Source organism: Budorcas taxicolor, chromosome 17, assembly GCF_023091745.1.
Source record: "Budorcas taxicolor isolate Tak-1 chromosome 17, Takin1.1, whole genome shotgun sequence".
Taxonomy (NCBI): Eukaryota; Metazoa; Chordata; class Mammalia; order Artiodactyla; family Bovidae; genus Budorcas; species Budorcas taxicolor.
In genome coordinates, this window is record NC_068926.1 from 71,583,405 (window position 1) to 71,604,765 (window position 21,361).

Below are 21,361 nucleotides of genomic sequence, written 5' to 3' on the forward strand. Positions count from 1 at the left end.
CCCCTCCCCAGGCCTCCTGGTAGGCCAGCTGAGGCTACAGACCTCATGGTGGCTCCCTCCTTAAAACCCTGACCACCCTAGACACACAAAGGACGCAGATGCTGCCTTCTGGGGGCCCCAGTGCCCCGGGCCTGGCACAGCTCGCAGGAAGAGCCCCCAGACCTCCCCCACAGCCCCCCAGTTCCTGGCCCTTCCTCCACACCCCAAGCGCTCCCAACCAAGGGGCAGGTCTCAGAACCACGAAGCCTGGAGCCCCGTCCTGACACTGTCAGCGCTTTCCTAGCGACCTGGGCCCCAGTGAGAACCCCACTCACCCCCCACAAAATCCAGGGCCTGCAGGCTCGGAGCCCCCACTGAGGGGCCACCTTGGACAGCCAGGCCTCCCAGAGCCCGGGGCACCCCGCACCCCCCAGCTCTGCGACAGCCAGACCTCCCCGAGCCCAGGGTGCCCCGCGCCCCCCAGCCCCGTGGAGGAGGCTGGCACGGCAGCGGGTGGGTGTCTGCCTCCCGCCGCCCAGGGTGGCGCCTCTCCGCCTGCTGCCTCAAGCAGGGTCTGCGGGCAGTGCAGTCTCTGGCTGCTGCTGGACGGCCCCCGGCGGGGCAGCAGCAGACGAGGCTCTGACCTGGGGAGGGGGCTGCGGGCCAGGGAGGGACGCCCACGTCGCCCCGCACCAACAGGACCGCACCGTGTGCCAGGTGGCATGCTGCGGCTGGGCCGTGCAGTCGGCCCCTCCACACGAGGAACAAAGGCTGACTGCTTGGGCGCCACGGAGAGTTGGCTTCATTTGTTTCTTTATAATTTTAAATGTTCTCAAGATTATTTTCAAGAAGATACACTTCTGAAAACACCCAGCAAGCCTCAAGGCGCCCTCCCCCAGCGGAGCAGCATCTGCCCATAGTGGGGGTGTGGTGCCTGCCCAGGCCGGGGGTCGCTCGGGCCGTGGCCCCCGCCACGCAGGCAGATGGCCGAGCCCCACCATGGGCCCCAGGACACCTCTTTGCCCACGGGCCCCGAGTCAGCTGTGCTCCCGGCACAGCCAGACCCCGGAAGCAGCGAGCGTCCTGTTCACAGAGACCCAGAAGAGCCCAAGCCGAGGTTTTACAGCACTTTTAATACATTCAGGAGTATTTAATAGAACAAAACTCAGGGTGTCGTCAGCAGAATTCTGTTGTCAAGAAAAAGCCCACGGGTCCTTTTGCAGGAAGCTTGTGCTTGGTGGGAAGAAGCAGCTGGCCCCTGGCGCCCTGGCTGCAGGCAGGCTGGGCCTGGCGGCACGTCTGGGACCAGGCCGTCCAGACTGCCCCTGAGAGCCGGCAGTCCCGACGGGCCTCCTGCAGTCTCCTCGTGGGACCCCTGTGCGGACCGAGAGCCGGGCCACACGGGCTGTATTCGGAGGCAGCAGGGGCCCCGGGAGACCCCCTTGCAGCCCCACCAGCCCTGGGCCGAAGCCGGGCCCTCCCCTAGGGGATACCGGGGCCCCCACCCCAGGCCCTGCAGCAGGCGCCGCCAGGGACAGTGAGCGGCCTGCAGACCCTGGGAGGTCTCCGCTGGACAGGAAAGTGGCCCCCACTTAATAAATAAGACTCAGTCGCAGCCACAGGCCGGGCACGCAGGCTGCCACGAGTGCGGGAGAGGGAGGAGCCGAGGGGAGAGACGTGCAGCGCGGCCCTTCTCCCCGACGGCCACCAGGCAGGACCAGCGGTGCCCGCAAAGCAGACGCGAGGCCTGGCAGGGCGGCCGGCAGGTGTCCTCCGGGGCCCTGGGCTCCGGCCAGGCGCTGCTCACGGCTGACAACGGTGCTCCACCCAGAGCCTCCCCAGACGGAGCTGCCGAGTGAGGCCAGCAGTCCATCCCGGCCCCGTCTGCCCGGCTGGCAGCCCGTCTGTGCCCTGGTCCAGAACCTCCCGCCTCACGGAGCCACAGCGCCCGCCACCCGGCTGCCTCCTCACCACAAGCCCCCGGGATGCGGGCCGCCCTTCCGCCTGCCAGTCTGGGTTCTGGACGCAGGTCACCCCAGCAGCTCCCGGGCCCCAGGACGGGCCGAGGTTGGTCACCAGGATGCGGCCTGGCCTGCAGAGCTAAGGCACTTTGTCCACCTGCTGGAGGCAGGCCATGTCCGAGCGCTGCAGGGGCTGAAGTCGCAGTGTCTGGGCCTCGGCTCGCTCAGCTTTTCCTCCGGTTTCTCGCGACGCTGGTCCTGGCTTTCACCGCCTCATGTCCGGATGCTGTTTCATCGCTATGCTTAGTAAAACGATTTAACTTTGGTACTGAGAGAACAGGAGCTCTTCCCCCCAGTATTGCTAAGAAAAACACTTTTTAACTCAAGAACTGCTTGTGGAGGATGCATCTGTTAGGACCTTGAAGCTGGCACCAGGTTTCCAGGCCCCTGGAGCTGGAGGGCAGCTGACACGTCTGTGAGCGGGAGCCTGGGGGCTGGAGGCGGGCAGGTCCTGGCAGGCTCCTGACTCCGGGTCTCGGGTGGGTGGCCGAGGTGCTCCCCAGAGCTGCAGGCGCAGGAAGCCACATGCCCCGGCTGGCGGAGGATGAGCCTCCCACCACGGCTCCGACCCAGGCGGGTGAGAGGGTCGGGCCACAGGCCACGTCTCCGCGGGGCGGGCGGCCGGAGTGCAGGAAGCTTGCCGGGCACGGAGCGGTGGGCGCTGGGCCCTGGTGATGGGCCGCAGGCGCTCAGGTCTCGAAGTACTTGTAGACGGCGGTCACATAGAGCATCACGTTCTGCCAGTCGGGCCTCTCGGTCCGCACCATCTCATTGATGTCCTGAGGGGAAGGATGCCTCCGTTAGAACGTGGGTGGCCCGTGGGCTCCGGGCCCCGCCCCACCTGTCACACAGGCCAGGGGGCAGGACGCTGCTCCATCCCCGCCGGGCCCAGGGCCGCCCAAGGCTCAACAGCGCTCACCCCCACGCGTGTGTGCCCTGCAGGCCACTGCACAGCCCCCAGCCGTGACCCCGGGGCCTGCAGGTGTGGACGATGCTGCCGGGAAGCGGGTGGGAGGCCCCCACCAGAGAGCCGGGGATGCAGGGCAGAGACGAGTATGGGGCAGCCGGACGGGGAGAAGGAGCACGGCGTGGTCAGTGGAAGAGCCTCAACGGGAAGCTTTCAGGGTGGGGACTGCCCGCTTCTTAGACATCAGAACTTTACACGTGGCGTGAACCTCCCAGACAAGGGAACCACTGCATAACTGTGACTTCTGTCTCTACGTTTACAATCGAACAGAAACCACTCAAAACCACATGCTTCTGTGAGCTTGCAAGACATATTTATGGAACTCTGCGCAAACACTTCTGCAGGGTAAAGACGAGTGTGAACACTCGTTCAAAGCCATTGGTTGCTATAAGGCAGGCAGCAGGCACCCTTGGACTGGGAGGTAGCCCTGGGGGCTCCTGACCTGGCCTTGTGGGGTCCCTCACTCTGTGGACACACTAAGCTGTGTGTCTCTGGTGCGGGGGGCAGGCTTTGTACTTGGACACAGCGTTTTCTCCCTTGAAGTCAGACTTGCTGATGAGACAGCAGCCCCCACAGGAAAGTCTGCCCTGAGTAGGGCGGCCCCGGGCGCCCTGTGCCCCGGGCCCCGCCCTCCACTGTGGCACAGGCCGGGCTGTTGGGGTGCGCCTCCAACGGTGACCCTGCCCACCCCAGCTCAGGGCCCGCCCTGGGTGCTCAGTGTGAGGCATGGGGTGCACGGTGGGGGGCCGTCCGCACCCTCCCAAGGGAGTCCCCGCAGCTGGCGCAGGGCCCCGGGCCCCGCCCAGCAGCCGCCCCCTCAGGGCGAGGGCTCACCAGTGTGGACTTGATGCCGACACTCTCGGCCGCCTGGAAGGCCAGCGTGAAGTTCCTCCGCTGGAAGAAAAGCCACGGGACGGGCGTGTGAGCAGGCCGGGCAGGGCCACCAGCCTGCCCACACCTGCCGCACTGACTGCCGCCCTGGGCCCTCCTGCCCTCACAGCTGTGCAGTGACCCCCAAACAAGGTCGACCTGAGCTGCCTGGACACCCCCAAAGCTAATAAGAAACACTTGTGAAATAGTTTTCCCCTTGGGGGGGGGGTCTTCAAAGTCATCTGAAGGGCAGGAGGGGCCCCGAGGCGGGGCGCTGGGGGCAGAAGGCTTCGGGTGCACTGAGCCTGTCCTTTTCTGGGGGGTGGTCTTGATCCCTGCCTCCTGTACAATGTCACGAACCTCCGTCCATAGTTCTTCAGGTGCTCTATCAGATCGAATCCCTTTCCACAAGACCGGAAAAGGTTGGTTTCCATTCCAATCCCAAAGAAAGGCAACCCCAAATAACCTTCAAACTACTGTACAATTTCACTTATCTCACACACTAGCAAAGTAATGCGCAAAATTCTCCAAGCCAGGCTTCAATAGTACATAAACCTGAACTTCTAGATGTTCAAGCTGGTTTTAGACAAGGCAGAAGAACCAGAGATCAAACTGCCAACATCTGCTAGTGAGTAGTAGTGAGCAGTGAAGCCGCTCAGTCGTGTCCGACTCTTCGCGACCCCGTGGACTGTAGCCTCCCAGGCTTCTCCGTCCATGGGATTCTCCAGGCAAGAATACTGGAGTGGGTTACCATTTCCTTCTCCAGGGGATCTTCCCGACCCAGGGATCGAACCCGGGTCTCCCACATTGGAGGCAGACGCTTTAACCTCTGAGCCACCATATCCGCTGGATCATGGAAAAAGCACGAGAGTTCCAGAAAAACATCTGTTTCTGCTTTACTGACCATGCCAAAGCCTTTGACTGTGTGGATCACAACAAACTGTGAAAATTCTTAAAGAGATGGGAATACCAGACCACCTGACCTGCCTCTTGAGAAACCTAGATGCAGGTCAAGAACAGTTAGAACTGGACATGGAACAACAGACTGGTTCCAAACTGGAAAAGAACTACGTCAAGGCTGTATATCGTCACCCTGCTTATTTAACTTCTATGCAGAGTCCATCATGAGAAAGGCTGGGCTGGATGAAACACAAGTTGGAGTCAAGACTGCTGGGAGAAATATCAATAACCTCAGATACGCAGATGACGCCACCCTTATGGCAGAAAGTGAAGGGGAACTCAAAAGCCTCTTGATGAAAGTTAAAGAGGAGAGTGAAAAAGTTGGCTTAAAGCTCAACATTCAGAAAACAAAGGTCATGGCATCTGGTCCCATCACTTCATGGCAAACAGATGGGGAAACAGTGGAAACAGTGGCTGAATTTATTTTTCTGGGCTCCAAAATCACTGCAGATGGTGACTGCAGCCATGAAATTAAAAGACGCTTACTCCTTAGAAGGAAAGTTATGACCAACCTAGACAGCATATTAAAAAGCAGAGACATTAGTTTGCCGACTAAGGTCCGCTACTCAAGGCTATGGTTTTTCCAGTAGTTACGTAGGGATGTGAGAGTTGGACTGTGAAGAAGGCTGAGCAATGAAGAATTGACGCTTTTGAACTGTGGTGTTGGAGAAGACTCTTGAGTCCCTTGGACTGCAAGGAGATCCAACCAGTCCATCCTAAAGGAAATCAGTCCTGAATATTCACTGGAAGGGATGATGCTGAAGCTGAAACTCCAATACTTTGGCCAACTGATGTGAAGAACTGACTCACTGGAAAAGGCCCTGATGCTGGGAAAGACTGAAGGCGGGAGGAGAAGGGGACGACAGAGGATGAGATGGCTGGATAGCATCATTGACTCGATGGGCATGAGTTTGAGTAAGCTCCATGAGTTGGTGATGGACAGGGGGGCCTGGCGTGCTGCGGTCCATGGGGTCGCAGAGTTGGACACGACTGAGTGAGTGAGCTGAGCTGCACTGAGCTGGCCCCAGCCGGATGGGGAGGAGCCTGGCTTGGCCTGGGTGGTGCTGCCCAGACCACTCTCCTCGCCAAGCTCCGAGCCCACCGCCTGCACCCTGGAAGGGCCCCTCCGCCTCGGCCGCGTGCTGGCACCTTGTCCTGGCTGCTGAGCTCCTGGTAGGGGATGTGTGCGGGGAGGTAGGTGTGCAGGAGGGCGCAGAAGGCCAGCCCGTCGTTCCAGCTGCTGCTGAAGTTGGTGATGTCAATGTTCTGCAGGGAAAGAAAACACGTGAGTGGCCCCCCCGCCCCAGGGCTCCTCAGGTCACGGTGGGGGGTGGGGGGGGGGCGCGGAGGCCTTGAGTCCCGGCAGGCGGGCTGGGGGCCTGGGCCCGGGCCAGCTGGTGTCAGGGGCCCCGGGGGCAGCGCCTCTGTGTTCGGAAGAGCTGTGTCCAGCCGCCCCGCACCCCACGACTCACAGGACGCCCCACCTCACAGTGAGGGCACGGCGCCAGTCTGTAGTGGGGACACCCGGAGCCGATGACACGGGCGGCAGGCCCCCGCGGCGCGTGTCCAAGGGTCAGCTGGGCTCCGACAAGCACCCAAGTCCATGTCCAGGCTGCACTGTCCCGACTACAGACGCGCCACGCCCCTCAGAGCCTCTTACTTTATGGCAGAGCAGGTCAGCTAGAAAGTAGCCTTTACCCTTATTTGCAAGAATCCTTTTGAAGCAGAAACTCACGATTACATTTGGAAACGCACATGCTTTATGAGAATGCCATGAACTGAAGAGCGAGTGCCCCCAGCCCGGAACGTCCTGGGTGCTGTCTCAGGGCCGCCCTCCTAGGGGATGCCCAGGGCACCGCGCCCCGCACCCTGAGCAGCGGTCACAGAGCTGGCCCTGTGTCTGCAGGGAGCTCCACCAAGGCTGCCCACCGACCCCTGTGCAGATGGTTAGGTCGTGACCCCACATGGGGCCCGGGGCCCGGGGCCCAGGGCAGGGCTCCTGACAAAGCCACAGGGGGGTGGACACAAGCTGTTGCCAAAAGGAGTTGTCGGGCGCTGACTGCAGGCACTGAGACCTGCCCGCTGGGGGTGACGAGCCAGCCTGCAGGCCTTGTTCGTAGACTGTGCTGACGGAAGTGACCAGGTCGAGGTGCCAAGGGGGCACAGACCTGCCGAGAGCTCCAGGGCAAGTGGGGTAGCGTGCGGTGGGCCTGCCACGGCCAGCGAAGGGCAGAGCCAGCCCCCCACACCGAGGCCCGGGAGCCCTGTGGCACCGGCCCCTACCGGGACCACACGACAGTTCCGGCGGGCTGGCCGCCCTCACGGCCTCTGCTCTGCAACGCCGCAGTCACCACCACGGCCAACCTGCCCCCGTGACCTCCCGGGGATCTCAGGATGCAGCCAGTGGGAGAAACCAGGATGGGAAGGAGGCCACCTGTCCATGGCCCCTGAGGGGGCAGGGCCCCCACGGCAGGGTCTCCACGCTCCCACACACTGACGCGTGCTCCCCGCGGAGGCCCGGGTCACAGGACCCCTGTGGGATCCCTCTACCCAGTCCTGGGGGTGCAGCGCCCCGACCAGGAGCCAGGACACGGGCGGCCTGTGGGCAGCAGAGACGGAGTGCCTGACGACATGTCCAGCTCCGCACAGGCGAGGCTGCGCCCCGGCCACTCACGCAGGCCTGGAGGAAGCACGCCCCACTTCCTGCCCAGCGACCGGCCGGGCTGGCAGAGCCGCCTACGTGCCTGGCCTCAGCGGCCGCAGCAGACCCCAGCTCCGCAGGAAGCGGCTGGGCCCACGGTCAGGCAGCACCGGGTACGAGGCCTGCCAGAGCCTTCAAAGCCCGTGGACACAAGGGTCCCAGGGCGCTGACCACCAACTTCTGTATCGAAATGACCAAAGCCCAGACCCCCACTGTGGCCCCTACGAGCCAGAGGCCCAACCAGCGACCCTGGGGAGGCAGCCACGCCCTGAGACGGGGCAGGAGGCCACACCTGTGCTGCGTCTCACCGTCCGCCTCTTCACGTTTGGGGCGGAAAAGTCACACTATGTGAACCGACACAGCCAGAGCACGGACAGCAGGGAGATGACGCTGCCCCTGGGGCTGAGAAACAAGGTGGGACATGCCAGCCCTCGTCCGCGCTCAGAGCTCCTGGGCGTTTGGGCCGCGGGCACCTGCCCTGAGCGGACACGGGGAAGGGCCCACGGGCAGACAAACCAGGAGCCCAAGGGAGAGGGCGTGGGGGGAGTGCGGCAGACAGGGGCCCTCGACGCGGCAGGGCTGGGGCGCCACCTGCACGGCCTCGCGACCTGCACTGACTTCCTCAAGCCGTCTGACGGGGGCTCCTCATCTTAGGAAACGGTTGTCAAGGGCAGAGGAGGGCCCGCCTGCACAGCCCGGCTCCTCCTCCTGGCAGGTCGACCCACCCCAGAAACACTGTAGCGCCGAGCCCCCAGGCCGCGCCTTCTGAGGGGAACAGAGCAGCTCCTCCCGCTCACCACTCCGCCCTCCGAGGAGGAACGGTGCTCCCGGAAGACACACTCACACGGTAATCACGAGCTGTAATTAACGACTGCAGATCCTGCGGGGCTGTCTCTTCGGGGCTTTCCTGCCGTGGAGATACGTCTAAGTCTGGACAAACACGAGGGGTCACTGGACAAGCCGAAGTGAAAGCTCACAGAGCCCTGGGCACAGACTCACACAGGGTGCTCTGCCCACCCCAGGAGCATCGCCGGGCCCCGCGGGCAGCCGGCCCGCCTGTGCTGGGCCCCCGCTGCCGTCTCAGCTTCCGCAGACTCACCCGTGGTGCTGCCCCACCCGCGGCCCTCCTGACCTCAGACGCAGCCTGTCCCTTGCAGCGGGCGGGACCCACCTCTGGTTCTGAGGCTCAAGAAGCTACACGAACAGTTTTATGTCAGAGGACATCGTAACATGATGCCACTTGTCTGGCTTTTAATTAAGGGCCACAAACGCACCCCAGAACGTCACATGGTGGCGGCACAGACAGCCACACTCCACTCACAATGCAGGAGACGTGGGTTTGGTCCCTGGGTCGGGAAGGTCCCCCAGAGAAGGGCATGGCAGCCCACTCCAGGACCTGGCGGGCTATGTACAGTCCAGGGGTTGCAAAGAGCTGGACACACCTCAGCGACTGACACTTTTCCTTTCTAAGGCAGTAAGGCAGAGGGCCTGAGCCTGTGGCTAGCCTCTGCAACACATAGCCTCCCCCAGCTCAGCCATCACGGCGGGTCTCCCGCCAACCACACTGCCTGGTGACAGGAGGCAGGACAGAGCCACAGACAAGCCCCTGCCCAGGGGCCTCCAGGCCTCAGCCTGGGTGGGGGGCAGCGTTTGGGGATGTTAGAGCCTCGGTGCGGATGGTGGGGAGGCAGGGCCCAAAGAGGGTGAGCTGGCAGGAGGCGGTTTCTGTGGCTCCCCAGTGACCCCCGAGTGACAGTCAGCAGAGGCCCCGCTGGCCCCGGAGAAGCAGCCCGTGGTGCCCCGTGCATGTCTGCCCGGGCCCTTGGCCAGGCTCTGCTCCGGGTCGGGGGAGGGAGGGAGGCCCGCTCGTCACAACGCCCACGTCGGGACTCGTGTGTGAAGCGGAGGCGGGGCAGCCAGGACCCAGGCCCCTCACCAGGCCTCAGCACGGACGGCCAGGCCCGTGCAGGTGCCCCCAGCCTGCCCAGCCCCAGGGAGCCAGTCGTCAGTTGGGCACAGCTCTCCAAGGTCTGGGGGCCCCAGCGTGTGGCCTGGAGGCAGGCCCACTGCCCCGAAGACCAAAGCGGCTAGAAGCATGAGCGGCAGGACGCCGCAGCATGGGGGCGTCGCCAGCCGGACCCCACTCGGGACGCCGCCCGCTGGGGAGCCAGGCCAGGGTCGAGAGCGGGGACAGGCGGCCACCAAGGAGCCCGTCTGGGAAGAGGGCTCCCCGGGCCAGGCAGCTGGAGCAGCTCCATCTGGCAACCGTGCTGTGCGCCGGCCCCACCCCACCGCCTGGACGGACAGACGGACTCAACCCCACAGCTCAGGGGCTTCTGCCCAACACCTGAGCCAGGGGCAGATCCAGCCAATTCACCCCCGGACAGCGTTGCAGGGCTAGCCTCCCCAAGCCCAGACACAGACGCTCCACTGGGCACACTGTCCAGCTCCTTCCAGACAGACAATGAAAGGAAAAAAGGCGATGTGCGAACCTTATTTGGATCTTAATTCAAGCAAATCAACTGTAAAGCTAACCAGGATTCAACTGGGAACTCTGAACAGGCGTGTGCGCGCGTGCACATTTAGCCGCTCGGTTGTGTCCAGCTCTTGTGGCCCACCAGGCTCCTCTGTATGCGATCCTCCAGGCACAAATACTGGAGTGGGTTGCCATACCCTTCTCCAGGGGATCTTCCCGACCAGGGATGGAACCCAGGCCTCCCACATTGTGGGCGGATTCTCTACCACCTGAGCCACAGGGATGGTGTCGAAATGAGTGGCGATGTTCCGTGGAATCCTGGGGGTGCGGGGAGTAACCAGGACACCTGGGCCTGGGCGTGTCCCCGAGGGTCATTTTACTGTTGCCACTGCTTAAGCGCGTCATTATCTGAAAATTCCCATGAGAAACAAACGAACATACAACTCAGCAGCAAACAATCCAATGGCGCAAACACGGAAAGGGGCAGAGGCCCTGAGCCAACACGCCTCCACGGCCGACGGACCACCAGCAGCGCAGGAGAAGCAGCTGGACACCACTGGTAACCCGGGAGCCCCAGGCCAGAACTGTCCTGCACCACCGCCTCCCCCGCCGGGCTGCACAGCGCCCTGAGAGCTGGACGCCCAGAAGCTTCGGACGGCTGCACAGCTCCCTGAGAGCTGGACCCCCAGAAGCTGGGGACGGCTGCACAGCGCCCTGAGAGCTGGACCCCCAGAAGCTGGGGACGGCTGCACAGCGCCCTGAGAGCTGGACCCCCAGAAGCTGGGGACGGCTGCACAGCGCCCTGAGAGCTGGACCCCCAGAAGCTGGGGATGGCTGCACAGCGCCCTGAGAGCTGGACCCCCAGAAGCTGGGGATGGCTGCACAGTGCCCTGAGGGCTGGACCCCCAGAAGCTGGGGATGGCTGCACAGCGCCCTGAGAGCTGGACCCCCCGAGAAGCTGGGGACGGCTGCACCCCTGAGAACTGGACCCCCAGAAGCTGGGGACGGCTGCACAGCGCCCTGAGAGCTGGACCCCCAGAAGCTGGGGATGGCTGCACAGCGCCCTGAGAGCTGGACGCCCAGAAGCTGGGGACGGCTGCACAGCGCCCTGAGAGCTGGACCCCCAGAAGCTGGGGATGGCGAGGAGGAGCCAGAGCCCCATCCTAGCTGCTGCGGGGCAGGGAGATGACCCCTGGCCACGTACACAGAGCGTCACCACAGGCCCCGGGAAGGCCACGCCCAGACAGCATGGACACGAGCCCCCACGGCAGCGTTCACAGCAGCACCAGAGCCGGAAGCGGAAGCGACACAATCGCCTGCCGAGCGGAACAGACGCGCGAGACAGGCACACCCACAGGACGGAGGGGCACGTGCTGCACGCTGGATGCGTTTGGAAATGGCATGCCCGACCCCAGGCAGCGGGCCAGGCTCTGCAGAGGCTGCTCCAGGGCTGGCTTAGGAGCACCCTGAAGGGAAGGAGGGAGAATCCAGGGGAAAAGGCCAGAGGATCCAGAGGCTTCAGTACAGAATGCGCTTTACAACACAAGTTTCATCTTCTGAACATGAAGGCTGCTGAAAATAAGACACCACTTTACAAAGACAGAACAGAGAACGTACACCTGGGCTCATTCAAACACCTTACATCTGAGAAACAGTCCAGGCAAGGCAGTGGCCCAGGGCTCAGCCGCCAGAGAAGAGCAGAGGCTCCGAGCACAGCCCTGGGCCCGGTGGGGAGGCCAGGCCGCGCTCAGAACGCCGCGCGAGGAGGAGGGGGCCTGCAAGCACCGGGGTCTCCTGTCTGACCAGGCCGCCCTCAGGGCCGCAAGGGAGGCGGCAACGCGGGGACAGAACCGCTCAGCACACGCCCCTGGTCAGGAGCTCCCTTCACAGCCTCCGGCAGCAACCGCTGCTCTTTCTTCTACACCGACCAAGGACGCCCCGTCCAGAGGGGCGTGGCTCCCGGGACCCTCGGTGGGGTGGGGCGGGGCATCCTGCCTCGCCTGCGCCCTCCCGCAGGGCTCCCGCTCCCCGCCCCCCATCCTGGTTTCAGTTTGCACACAGGTTGGTTTCTGGTGTAACAGGGGTCAGGACGCAGGCAGAGAGGCTGAGGGCCATGAGGAGGAGGTGGGGTCTGCAGGAGTCTGAACGCCAGGCCCACAAGTCTGTCTTCCGAAGGCGGCCTATCGCCCAGGAAAAGGCACCGCTGTAAGAGGCATGGAAATGCTGTTTCAAAACGAATGTTGGAAGTTCCCTGAAGCAGGGCTCACGATCCAGACGGCATGACATCTCCCCTGCAGTGAGTGACCTCGCAATGCACACTTCAGGGAGAAGGGTCCTGGACGTGTCATGAGGGAGTACGTGGAAAGACACCCAACATCACGGGCTCAAAGGCATCCGCAGAACCGAAACCAAACCACACATGCAGGACAGGACAGCACAGGCCAGGCCAGGACCAGACCGGACCGGACCGGACCGAGGCCGCCAGAGCCCCCCACCCCGCCCCGGGCCAAGACAGGACCGAGGCCACCCATGCCCCCCACCCCGGCCAGGACAGGACCGAGGCCGCCCGAGCCCCGCCCTGGCCAGGACAGGGAGGGCCGGGGTCCACAACCCTCTCAGACCACCACTTTCAGACGCCTCCACACACGCCCACACAGACGGTCCAGGGGGCCTTTCCTCACAACAAACGATGGCTGGAAACAGCCCCGTGTCCACCAACAGCCGAACGGGGACACAGCCGTAAACCGACAAGTCTCCGGGAAAGGAGATGAATTACTGACACGGAACAATACAAACCAATCTCAGAACAATTACGCTCGATGAGAAAAGCCAGACCCTTCCCCAAACTGCACACCGAGATTCCATTTACACAGAATCAAGAGAAACGCAGGCGCTGCAGCGGCAGCAGGGCAAGGGCAGGACGTTCTTGAGGCGAGAGGCATCTGTCTGGCGCGGGGGCAGTCCCTGGGGCGTGTCCATGGACGCAAGGTCAGCAAGCTGTAAGACAAGCACGTGCAGCAGGGGTGGCCACTACTGCCGAGGACACCGAGCCACCGAGCCCTGCCTCGCGCTGCGGTGGGGCTGCTGTACTTCAAAAACGAGCAAAGAAACTTGGAGAAAGAGATTAGATCTGTGGTCACCAGAGGTGGGGTGGGGGAGGGGAACCGGAGGGCAGAGACCTGCAGTTTGGAGATAAACAGGTCCTAGGGACCCAACACCACCGTATGCTGTACCTCAAAGTTGAGAGTAGGCCCTTACAGTTCTCATCACGGAACATCTTTCTGTTCCGCACTATGTGAGACGAGGCTTGCTCAGCCTCCTGTGGTCACACTCCGTGTGTGCGTAGTCAGACCATCACGCCACACACCTGACGTTTATCTGTGCCATGGTCAACCCCACCCTCAGCACATCTGCTTAAAGGGCAAGAGGGCAGCCCAGACCACACCCACAGTCAGATCCAGGCTCTACACGGGCTCACAGCTTCCCACCTTTGCAGCCCGTCCCCAGGATCTTGCATTTTGTGACTGAACACAGCCTAAACTGCAGCAGGGCCAGCCCCGGGCTGTGAGCTGACGGGCGCTGCCTACTGGCTGCTGGGGGGGCCCAGTGAGCCCGCAGGCACCCTGCATGCGTGGCAAGAGCCCCTCCCCTCTTCCCTGACCCAGGCTCTGCCCAGGCCCCTCTCACCTGGGGTCCGCGTCGCATGAGTAGTGTCTCCGCTTCCTTAAGAGACGGCCTAGACTCCTGAGAAGTGGCCTGGCGGTATTTCTGCCCTGAGTCCCCCTCAGAGCCTCGCTGCCCATCAGCGTGGGCTCCACGTCCCTCCCCTGCGCCAGGTCACAAGAGGCAAGGGGCCGTTACCTGTCCCCCTCTCCGCCCTGGCCACAGGGAGGTGTCCACCGACAGCCCCGGTTAGGGTCCACCCAGACGTGTGCGGGAGGGAGCTTCCGACAGAGCAGAGAACCGTGCCCCTTGCGTGCTACCGACGGGCATGCGTGAGCCACGTCAATGCCGGCGAGCCTGCGTCGCCCCCTCTTGGCTGGGTGACGGCCAGCCTGCTTTGCCCTGCACTGAAGAGCCCGCTGGCAAGAAACCCAGCTCCCCTCCCAATGGCGCCTGGAGGATAACCACCCTTCCCACGGCCGTGAAGCACCTCCACAAATAAGCGGCTTCCACCAATGGAGCGCTCATCCCAAACTTCCCGACGGACCTCAGGCTGAACTCACGCGTGCGATGAAATTAACCTGTCAAACCTTGACTCCTCTGTGGCCTTCCACAGTTATGCTGGCCTCCTGTGCAAAGTCACTGAAGCACAGAGGAAAAAGGCTTCTCAGGATGGAAGGGAGTGAGGACCGTGCAAGCTGCTGGAGATGATACATAAAGATTATGTGACCCAGACAATTTAATGGTTCTGCTTTTAGCAAAAAAATTACGCAGCTCCTGAAAACATTGCTTATCTGATTTCTCTCTTATTTCTCAGCATTCCTCATAGAATAAAAAGGCCTGCTTACTGGAAATCTCCTGGAGCCTAGGGCACTGCCTGGCGGGAAAAGCCTGGGGCTGGGTGTCGGGAGACCCCAGGGCAAGCGCAGGGGCCAAATCATCACGATTCCCAGGGCTGTCTCAGGGGTGGCCTTCGCAGCGCGGGCTCCGATGGACACACGCACTCCTGAGACTTCGAGCTGACCGAGCGCTGGAGGCCAGGCCGTCAGCCAGCCCCAGCAGCTGCTCTGCCTTCGTGGAGTTCCGTGGGAAGAGAGGAGGAAGGCCGAGGGGCGGGACCCTGAGTCCTGGAGTCGAAGATCCCGCGGACCCCTCCTGCCGGAGCAGCCTCAGCAGGCGCGTCTGAGAGGCTCTGCCTGGCCGGGGGACAGTAACTCCTTCTGAGCACCTTCCTGAGTGCGCAGGCCCTGGAGGACACGCCTGGTTAGGAAAGCGGGAACTGGGGCTCAACCGGGGCTGCAGGGGCCCCCCGACCCGCGCAGGGTGCGGGAAACCCTAACTGCGCCATGGGGTATCTGGCTGAGCACTGTCACCTACCTCACACTAAAACGATGATCAAGCTAATTTATCAAAATGCTGACTAAGCAATCAATTTAAAAATTAGAGCCCTGGCCTTTTCGGAAACACATGTTAGCAGCTGCCGTCAAACCACGGCTAAACAACAGAGCGCTGGAGGTGCGTGGCGGTTCTGGGAAAACCTGGTCTCCAGCTGCTGTGCTTGGCATGCAGAGTGCCCCTGGACACAGGGGCAGCCCACGCGCCCACCGCAGCCGCCGCGCCGAGCCGAGCCCGGGCCGCAGAGCCTGCTGGGGCCGCGTGAGCCCCTGGCCCAGCCGCCACTCCGGACCAAGGCGGCAAGTCACCAGGTCAGGACGGTCAGACCAGCAGTTTCCACCGCTTCACTGGCGGGAGCTTGTGAGAATGTGTGAGTCCACAGAAAGAACGGGTGGGACCACAAATGTGGCCACTCGCTTCCCTTTGTTCAAGCATTTTAAGCCCTGGGGCACGGTGATATTTACAAACAATGAGAGCTTTCTGTATGGGAACCCAGTTTCCATGCAAACTGACAATGTACAATAAAAAAAGTTCAGACTTCTAACCTCAATTTGATTCAGATCAAACCCTTATCTGCAGCCTGCACCTTTTGGATTTTCACCTCTGGGAAGCCATTCCTGTGACATAAGCCTCCAGATATAGCAGAGGAAACTGAACCAACGCTGAGCCTGGCCCAGGAGCCTCTAGACTACAGAAGCCCCAGCCTTCCCAGCCTCCCGCCCTGAGTCACTGGAGATGAGGCTAGGACGGAGGGGAGCGGATGGGGCAGGGACGCTCGCAGCGTCTCCCAGGGACCCAGGGCCTCCCACAGAACAAGGACAGGCGTGGGAACGGGCGCGCCTCTCCCTCCCTGGCCCCCCCACTCCCCTCCCCCATCGGCCCCCAGCATGGGGTGACCAACACACACCACAGGGAACCTGGGCCTCTGGGGCCAGCCTGGAGCAGGAGAGCTGTCTTTGCAGCTCCCGGCTGTGGAATAGAGCCTGGAGCGGGTGTCTCTGTACAGAACCAGGGGGGCACGAACAGGGCCTGGGGGCTGTGCGGGCCGACGCCAGCTTGCTCCAAGTGAACGCACGCAGCCGTGAAGGAACTTCCTTTTCCTACTCTGCCTAATGGTTGTACACTGCTTCAAAGGGAGTCAGGAAGGCCTGGCTATTTTTATCTGTCCATTCGCTCTCACTCTGCTGACTGTCCTCAATCCACAGGGACATACAATTCTGGGAGAGTCTGCTACTTCTTAGTGAAAAACAGTTGGGAATAAAGAAGAACCCAAAAGGAAGCACGCTGGGAGACCTTCCCTGTGGTGAGGCAGGGGCCGACAAACCCTCTCCTGAAAAACAACATGGGACTGAACACAAACTGGTCAAAAATAACCACTTCAGGGCTCTGGAGAGCTGACTGATCTCCAGGAAGTAAATTAAGGAAATAACTTAAGACTATTACTCAGGAAAAGGGGCTAAAATGTCAGGGAAGAGCAGAAAGCAGACAGCCGCCCCGCCAGAAGTCGCCCTCATTACTCGCTTCTCTCAGGCTTCCTAAAATAGCGCCGCTGCACACAGGAGCTCACTGCAGCGCCACACGGCTGGGTGGACAACACGAATCTAACGCCCAGGACAACGAGGACAAAGAAAGGGGACGGGGCCGCACTGCAGCAAGCCTGCAACAGTTTACCAAGTGGAGTCAGAAAAACCTTAGGTAAGCGGTGGCAAGATGTATTTTGTAATCTCTAGAGCAACTGTTAGGAAAATAACTTAAAATAGTGACATGGCAACACTTGGTTCTGCGCTCCCTATCAGAAACACCCTAGAAAGACATACGCCGAACTAACTGCAGTCCAAAGAGAGCCGGGCTGGGGCTGTCGGCCAGAGAGGACTTCAGGGCAGAGAGGGGCGGCAGGGATGAAGGTCGCTTCATGACAGAGGGGAGTTCCTCCATCCTCGACATCTATGTACCAAGTAACGGTTTCAGCACACACAGAGCAAACACCCTCAGCCCTGCATGGAGACACGGAAAGCCCGCAAGCTCGAGCGGAGATTCGCCGCCCCTCACTCAGCAGCTGACAAAGCCAGAGGACGCGGATGGCACTCAACCACCGGCTCTAACTGGCCTCCGACAGCAGCGCAACAGCTTTAAAAACTACACACCATGTCCTGGGCCACAAAATGAGTCTCGAAAAATCTGAGAGCGACTCAAGTTACAGAGAGTGCGTTCTCTGACCACAATGCAATTAAGTTAGAAATCGACACAGAGCTCTCTGGAAAACGCTTCAGTGCTTGGGAACTAGCACTCATTTGTATTTTATGTTAAATAACATTTGCCTTTTGCACAGAATAGAAGTTCTTAGCAGAGTCTGATCTGAGAATCTGTCAGTAACACACAGAAGTCCACACAGAACTTTAATTACTGACTTGTAGCTCACAAGCTTCCTGAGACAGGGATTGCCTTTCTACTTCTTGATTCCTGTTTCAATGCCCAGCACACGACTTGGCACAGGGCTTAGTATGTATCTGATAACTTAATTTTATATTGGGAAATCCTGCTAGAAGGCAAGTAAAGCATAGCACACATCCCTGTTAAACCATTCAAGCCCATCAATTCTGATTCCGCTAACCTCCACTCAGAAACACAGTGTCTTTCCTTCTTCGGTCCAAGTGCTAATGAGCAAATCCTTCAGTAAAACTGTGTATCCTTACTGTTTGAGATTAAATTACCTCGGGCAGAACTAAAAGCTTCTGCTCATTTATTAAAACTATTCTGTAGTAGATTAAGTGATTTCATTATCCTCTGGATTAACTAATCCATCTCCAGGCCTGGCATTTTATCAGAAAACAATGAGATTTCAAAGTAAAGCTCTCTTAAATTGCCCTTTAGCCGCTCCTTCTTTCTGTTCAATTAGGTGTTCCAAGAGCGAGACGACAATGGTGCGAGAGAAGCTGTTAAGCGTGAACTTTAGGCCGAAGCGGGGCACACTGAGAGGGCGCGCTGTCCCCGGCGCCCGGCTCCTCTGCTGCGGTCAGCTCACACCCAGTCCCTAAAGAGACACAGAGCCCTGGGCCCGGCGACTCCAAGCAGCCGAGCGCCCGGGCGATGGTGGAGGGTGGGGGGTAACCGCCTCCCTCTGTGAGCACTAAGGAATTAACTGTGGACTTAAATTAGCTTTAAAACACAATTGTCTACAAGCTGAGGTGCTGACTAGAAGAAAAAAAGAAAAGAACCTGTAGCGCAATGGTTCAGAAGCACCTTCAGGGAGTCATTTATCCCAGTCCCTGGGGGTGGGGGTGGGGGGCTCAGGCCCTCGTCTGCAAACGTGACAGCAAGCCCCCCCCGCTGATATTCCCATATTTAAAAACGTCAGTGAACAGCTGGTGGCAGGTGCAGTTTAACAGAGGAAAATGTGTTAGATAAAAGGCAAACTCACAAGGGCTTGCAGTGTAATGGACAGTTAATGAAATTACAGCGATGAGCACGGTCACTGCAGGACGCCTCTCAGGAGGGTGAGCGGAAGGCGAGCTAAGTGTCGGCTGGGGAGGCTGCCCCAGCTGACTGGCCAGTGCCCATGACGGGCAGCAGGCCCGCTCACAGGCCAGTCGGGACCTGAGGGGGAGCGCGTGCTGCCGGTCACGTATCAGCCCTGCTGCTGCCGGCTGCGGGACCCGGCCACCGCAGGGTGGGTCTCACGCGGCGGGCGTCAGGGAGCGGACGCTCATCAGTACCTACGGTCAGATAAAGAGAGGGCTCTGGCACGTCCGACATGGCTCTCGACAAATTAGGAGCTCTATCAGATCCATCTCTCAGCTTAAAAGGATTATGATACAAAATTCTACCCAATTTTAACTCACAGGCCTTGAAAACAAAACCAGCATCCTACCTTATTTTTACACAGCGAAACAGATGTTAGTTTCACAGGAAACGAAAGCCAGACAGAGAGAAGCCGTATGTAGCCACCGTTGCAGAAGTCTGCATAGGAAGCGAGGGGAGACACGTCTGCAGCACAGACTGTCCAGCGTAGAAAAGGGCTTCACTTTATGTACAGTGACCCATTTTGCTTTGCACTGTATTTCCTCTTGCATTTTAAGTACGCAGGAAATGAAAAAAAAAATTACTAATGGAGGATTTTAACAGTGATTTGCTTTTTTTTTTAACCTAAGGCAATGTACCTTAAAATCACAGAATCAGAGAATTTAAGTGGGAAGGAAGCAAGAGCCATTAGTCAAGTCACTGATTTAATGCTTGAATGATCTCAATCAACTTGGTTACTTAAAATTTTAAACAACTTGATATATGGCAAAGTTCCATAATCTAGGGGGAGGTACTTTCTAATTATTTCAAATTAGTCCATTTATGTAATGGTCTAGAAAAATTTAAAGCTCATGTTACAAGATGACACAAAGTAACAGAAAAATAATACTTTAAATCTATTAAACATGTAGCAAATGCTAGAATGTGTACACTTCCTCACTTAAGCCTCCATTTTAAGGGAATGGAGTTTAGGAGGAAAAGGGAGGCCCAGAGAGGCTAAGTAATTTGTAGAAGGTCACACAGTAACAGGCAGAGCTGACAGGCAAACTTTACCTGACCCTCAAGTCCAAGGTCTTTATCACTAGTCTATGTGTGACCATCACCACATGGTCTACGGATCAAGCGCAATGCCTATAGGAATGCAGAGTCCAGAGTCTCACTAAGCGCCTCTCGAATTACAGATGTTGAGGGTTGGTTCTCAGGAATCTGCGCTTTCCCCATAGGCTTCACAGGATTTTACAGGCAAGCTTGAGGACTGCTATTCTAAAAATGAACCTCCAACGTCTCCCACGACATTCGATATAGTTCAGACAGCCACTGAGCTCTGCCGTGTGCAGGGCCTTCCGCTGGACGCTGGGAGGCACAGACAGGCCCTTCTAAGGAGCTCAGAGTCTAGAAAAGAAGCCACACACACTGGCACTTCAGTGCCCTCAGGACTTGGCAGGCAGGGTTCTGTTAACTGGGGAAAACGAACTATAGATACAGAGAGCCCCCCCAAACATGCCCTGAAATGCAGAGAAGCGCCCAGCCTGGACTGGATGAATGAGACAAGGAAGCATGAGCTCCAGGGGTGCTGGGGGTGGGCCCCCACAGGGATGACCCCTCGTGGGGCGGGGCAGGGCAGAAGCAAGGTCGCACAGATGCTGCCTTTGAAGCAGCAGGGGTGGATGCTCCCCAGATGGAGGGGGCGCAGTGAGAGGGTGGGGGTTCAGGGGCTGAGGTGAGGCGGTGGAGGAGCCGACCAGACTACACAGAGGCCAGGTCAACCACCAGAGGCCTTGCTCTCCACACGAAGGATTTGGGGCTTTAACCAAATGGCAGAGGGGAAGCAGCTGACAGAGAAATACCCAGATGGAGACTTCAAACCGTTTCGGCAGCGAAGAAGCTGGACAGGAGGATGAGAAAATCACTCATGTCCACGCAAAGCCTCAGCGTCATATGTTAACGCCCACAACCACCAAACGCGATCAGCAGGAGATGGATGGGACGACCGCAGTGCGGCCGCAGGAGTGGCCCACGGAGGCTCACACGCCACGGGCGAACCGCGGAAGCGTGGCCCCGAGGAGAGCGGCAGCCACAGACGCCCATGCGCTGCCCAGCTGCAGCGCCACGACCCACCCGGGGCACGCCAACAGAGGCAGCAGGCAGACCCGCTGGGGCCCACGCCAAGTGGGGAGTGGCTGCCGACGGGCTCGAGACCTCCGTTCAGCCTGACGGAAATGCTGTGAAAGCGACTGCAGTGATGGGCGCACAGCTCTGCGCACACGCAAGGCACAACTGTAAGTGGGTGAAGTGCATCTCCCGGGAAGTACAGCTCGATAAAAATCGACATAAAGGAAAAAACATAAGAGGCTGGGCAATGCGGACTCATGCTCAAGGTCTTGGTCCGAGATTCAGCTGGGAGCCGGGGTGCTGGCGCTCCCGCGGCCCGGCCCGCTGCCAGGGTGCAGGATTGCCTTCTCTCTCGCTTAGCACGATGGTTCCAAGGTTCACCCGTGTCGTTTCACGGAGCACATCTCGCAATCCATCGAAGAAAGGATCTCGCCATTTGCTTAGGTTTCAGTTTCCTTCCCAGTGCTCTGCCGTTTCCAGCAAACAAACCTCGTGCCCCCTTGGCTAATTTACTTGTAAGTGTTATACTGGTTTTTAAGAGTTTTACTTCATATATGTTAATTTCAGGTGTACAGCAAAGTGATTCAATTACACACACACAGGTGTACACATTCTTTCTCAAACTCTTTTCCATCCGGATGGCCAGTGTTGCGCAGAGTCTGCTGCACGGGAAGGCGGGCTCTGTTGCTTGTCTGCTG

The 21,361-nt window shown here is 59.7% G+C and overlaps 1 protein-coding gene across 7 annotated transcripts in view; it reads right to left on the reverse strand.

The window, feature by feature from the left end:
• Positions 1-1,102: 1,102 nt before the first annotated feature.
• SPECC1L (sperm antigen with calponin homology and coiled-coil domains 1 like) overlaps positions 1,103-21,361 on the reverse strand; it is an 86,307-nt gene continuing 66,048 nt past the window's right edge. For 6 of the 7 annotated variants that reach the window (XM_052654513.1, XM_052654518.1, XM_052654514.1 and 3 more), the window contains 3 exons: positions 5,947-6,063; positions 3,802-3,861; positions 1,103-2,779 (listed from right to left, as the gene is read on the reverse strand). In XM_052654513.1, the coding sequence (XP_052510473.1) occupies positions 2,690-2,779; positions 3,802-3,861; positions 5,947-6,063 (267 nt within the window). In that variant the 3' untranslated portion in view covers positions 1,103-2,689. The remainder of the gene's footprint in view (positions 2,780-3,801; positions 3,862-5,946; positions 6,064-21,361) is intronic. The other variant, XM_052654515.1, reaches the window with a different exon arrangement.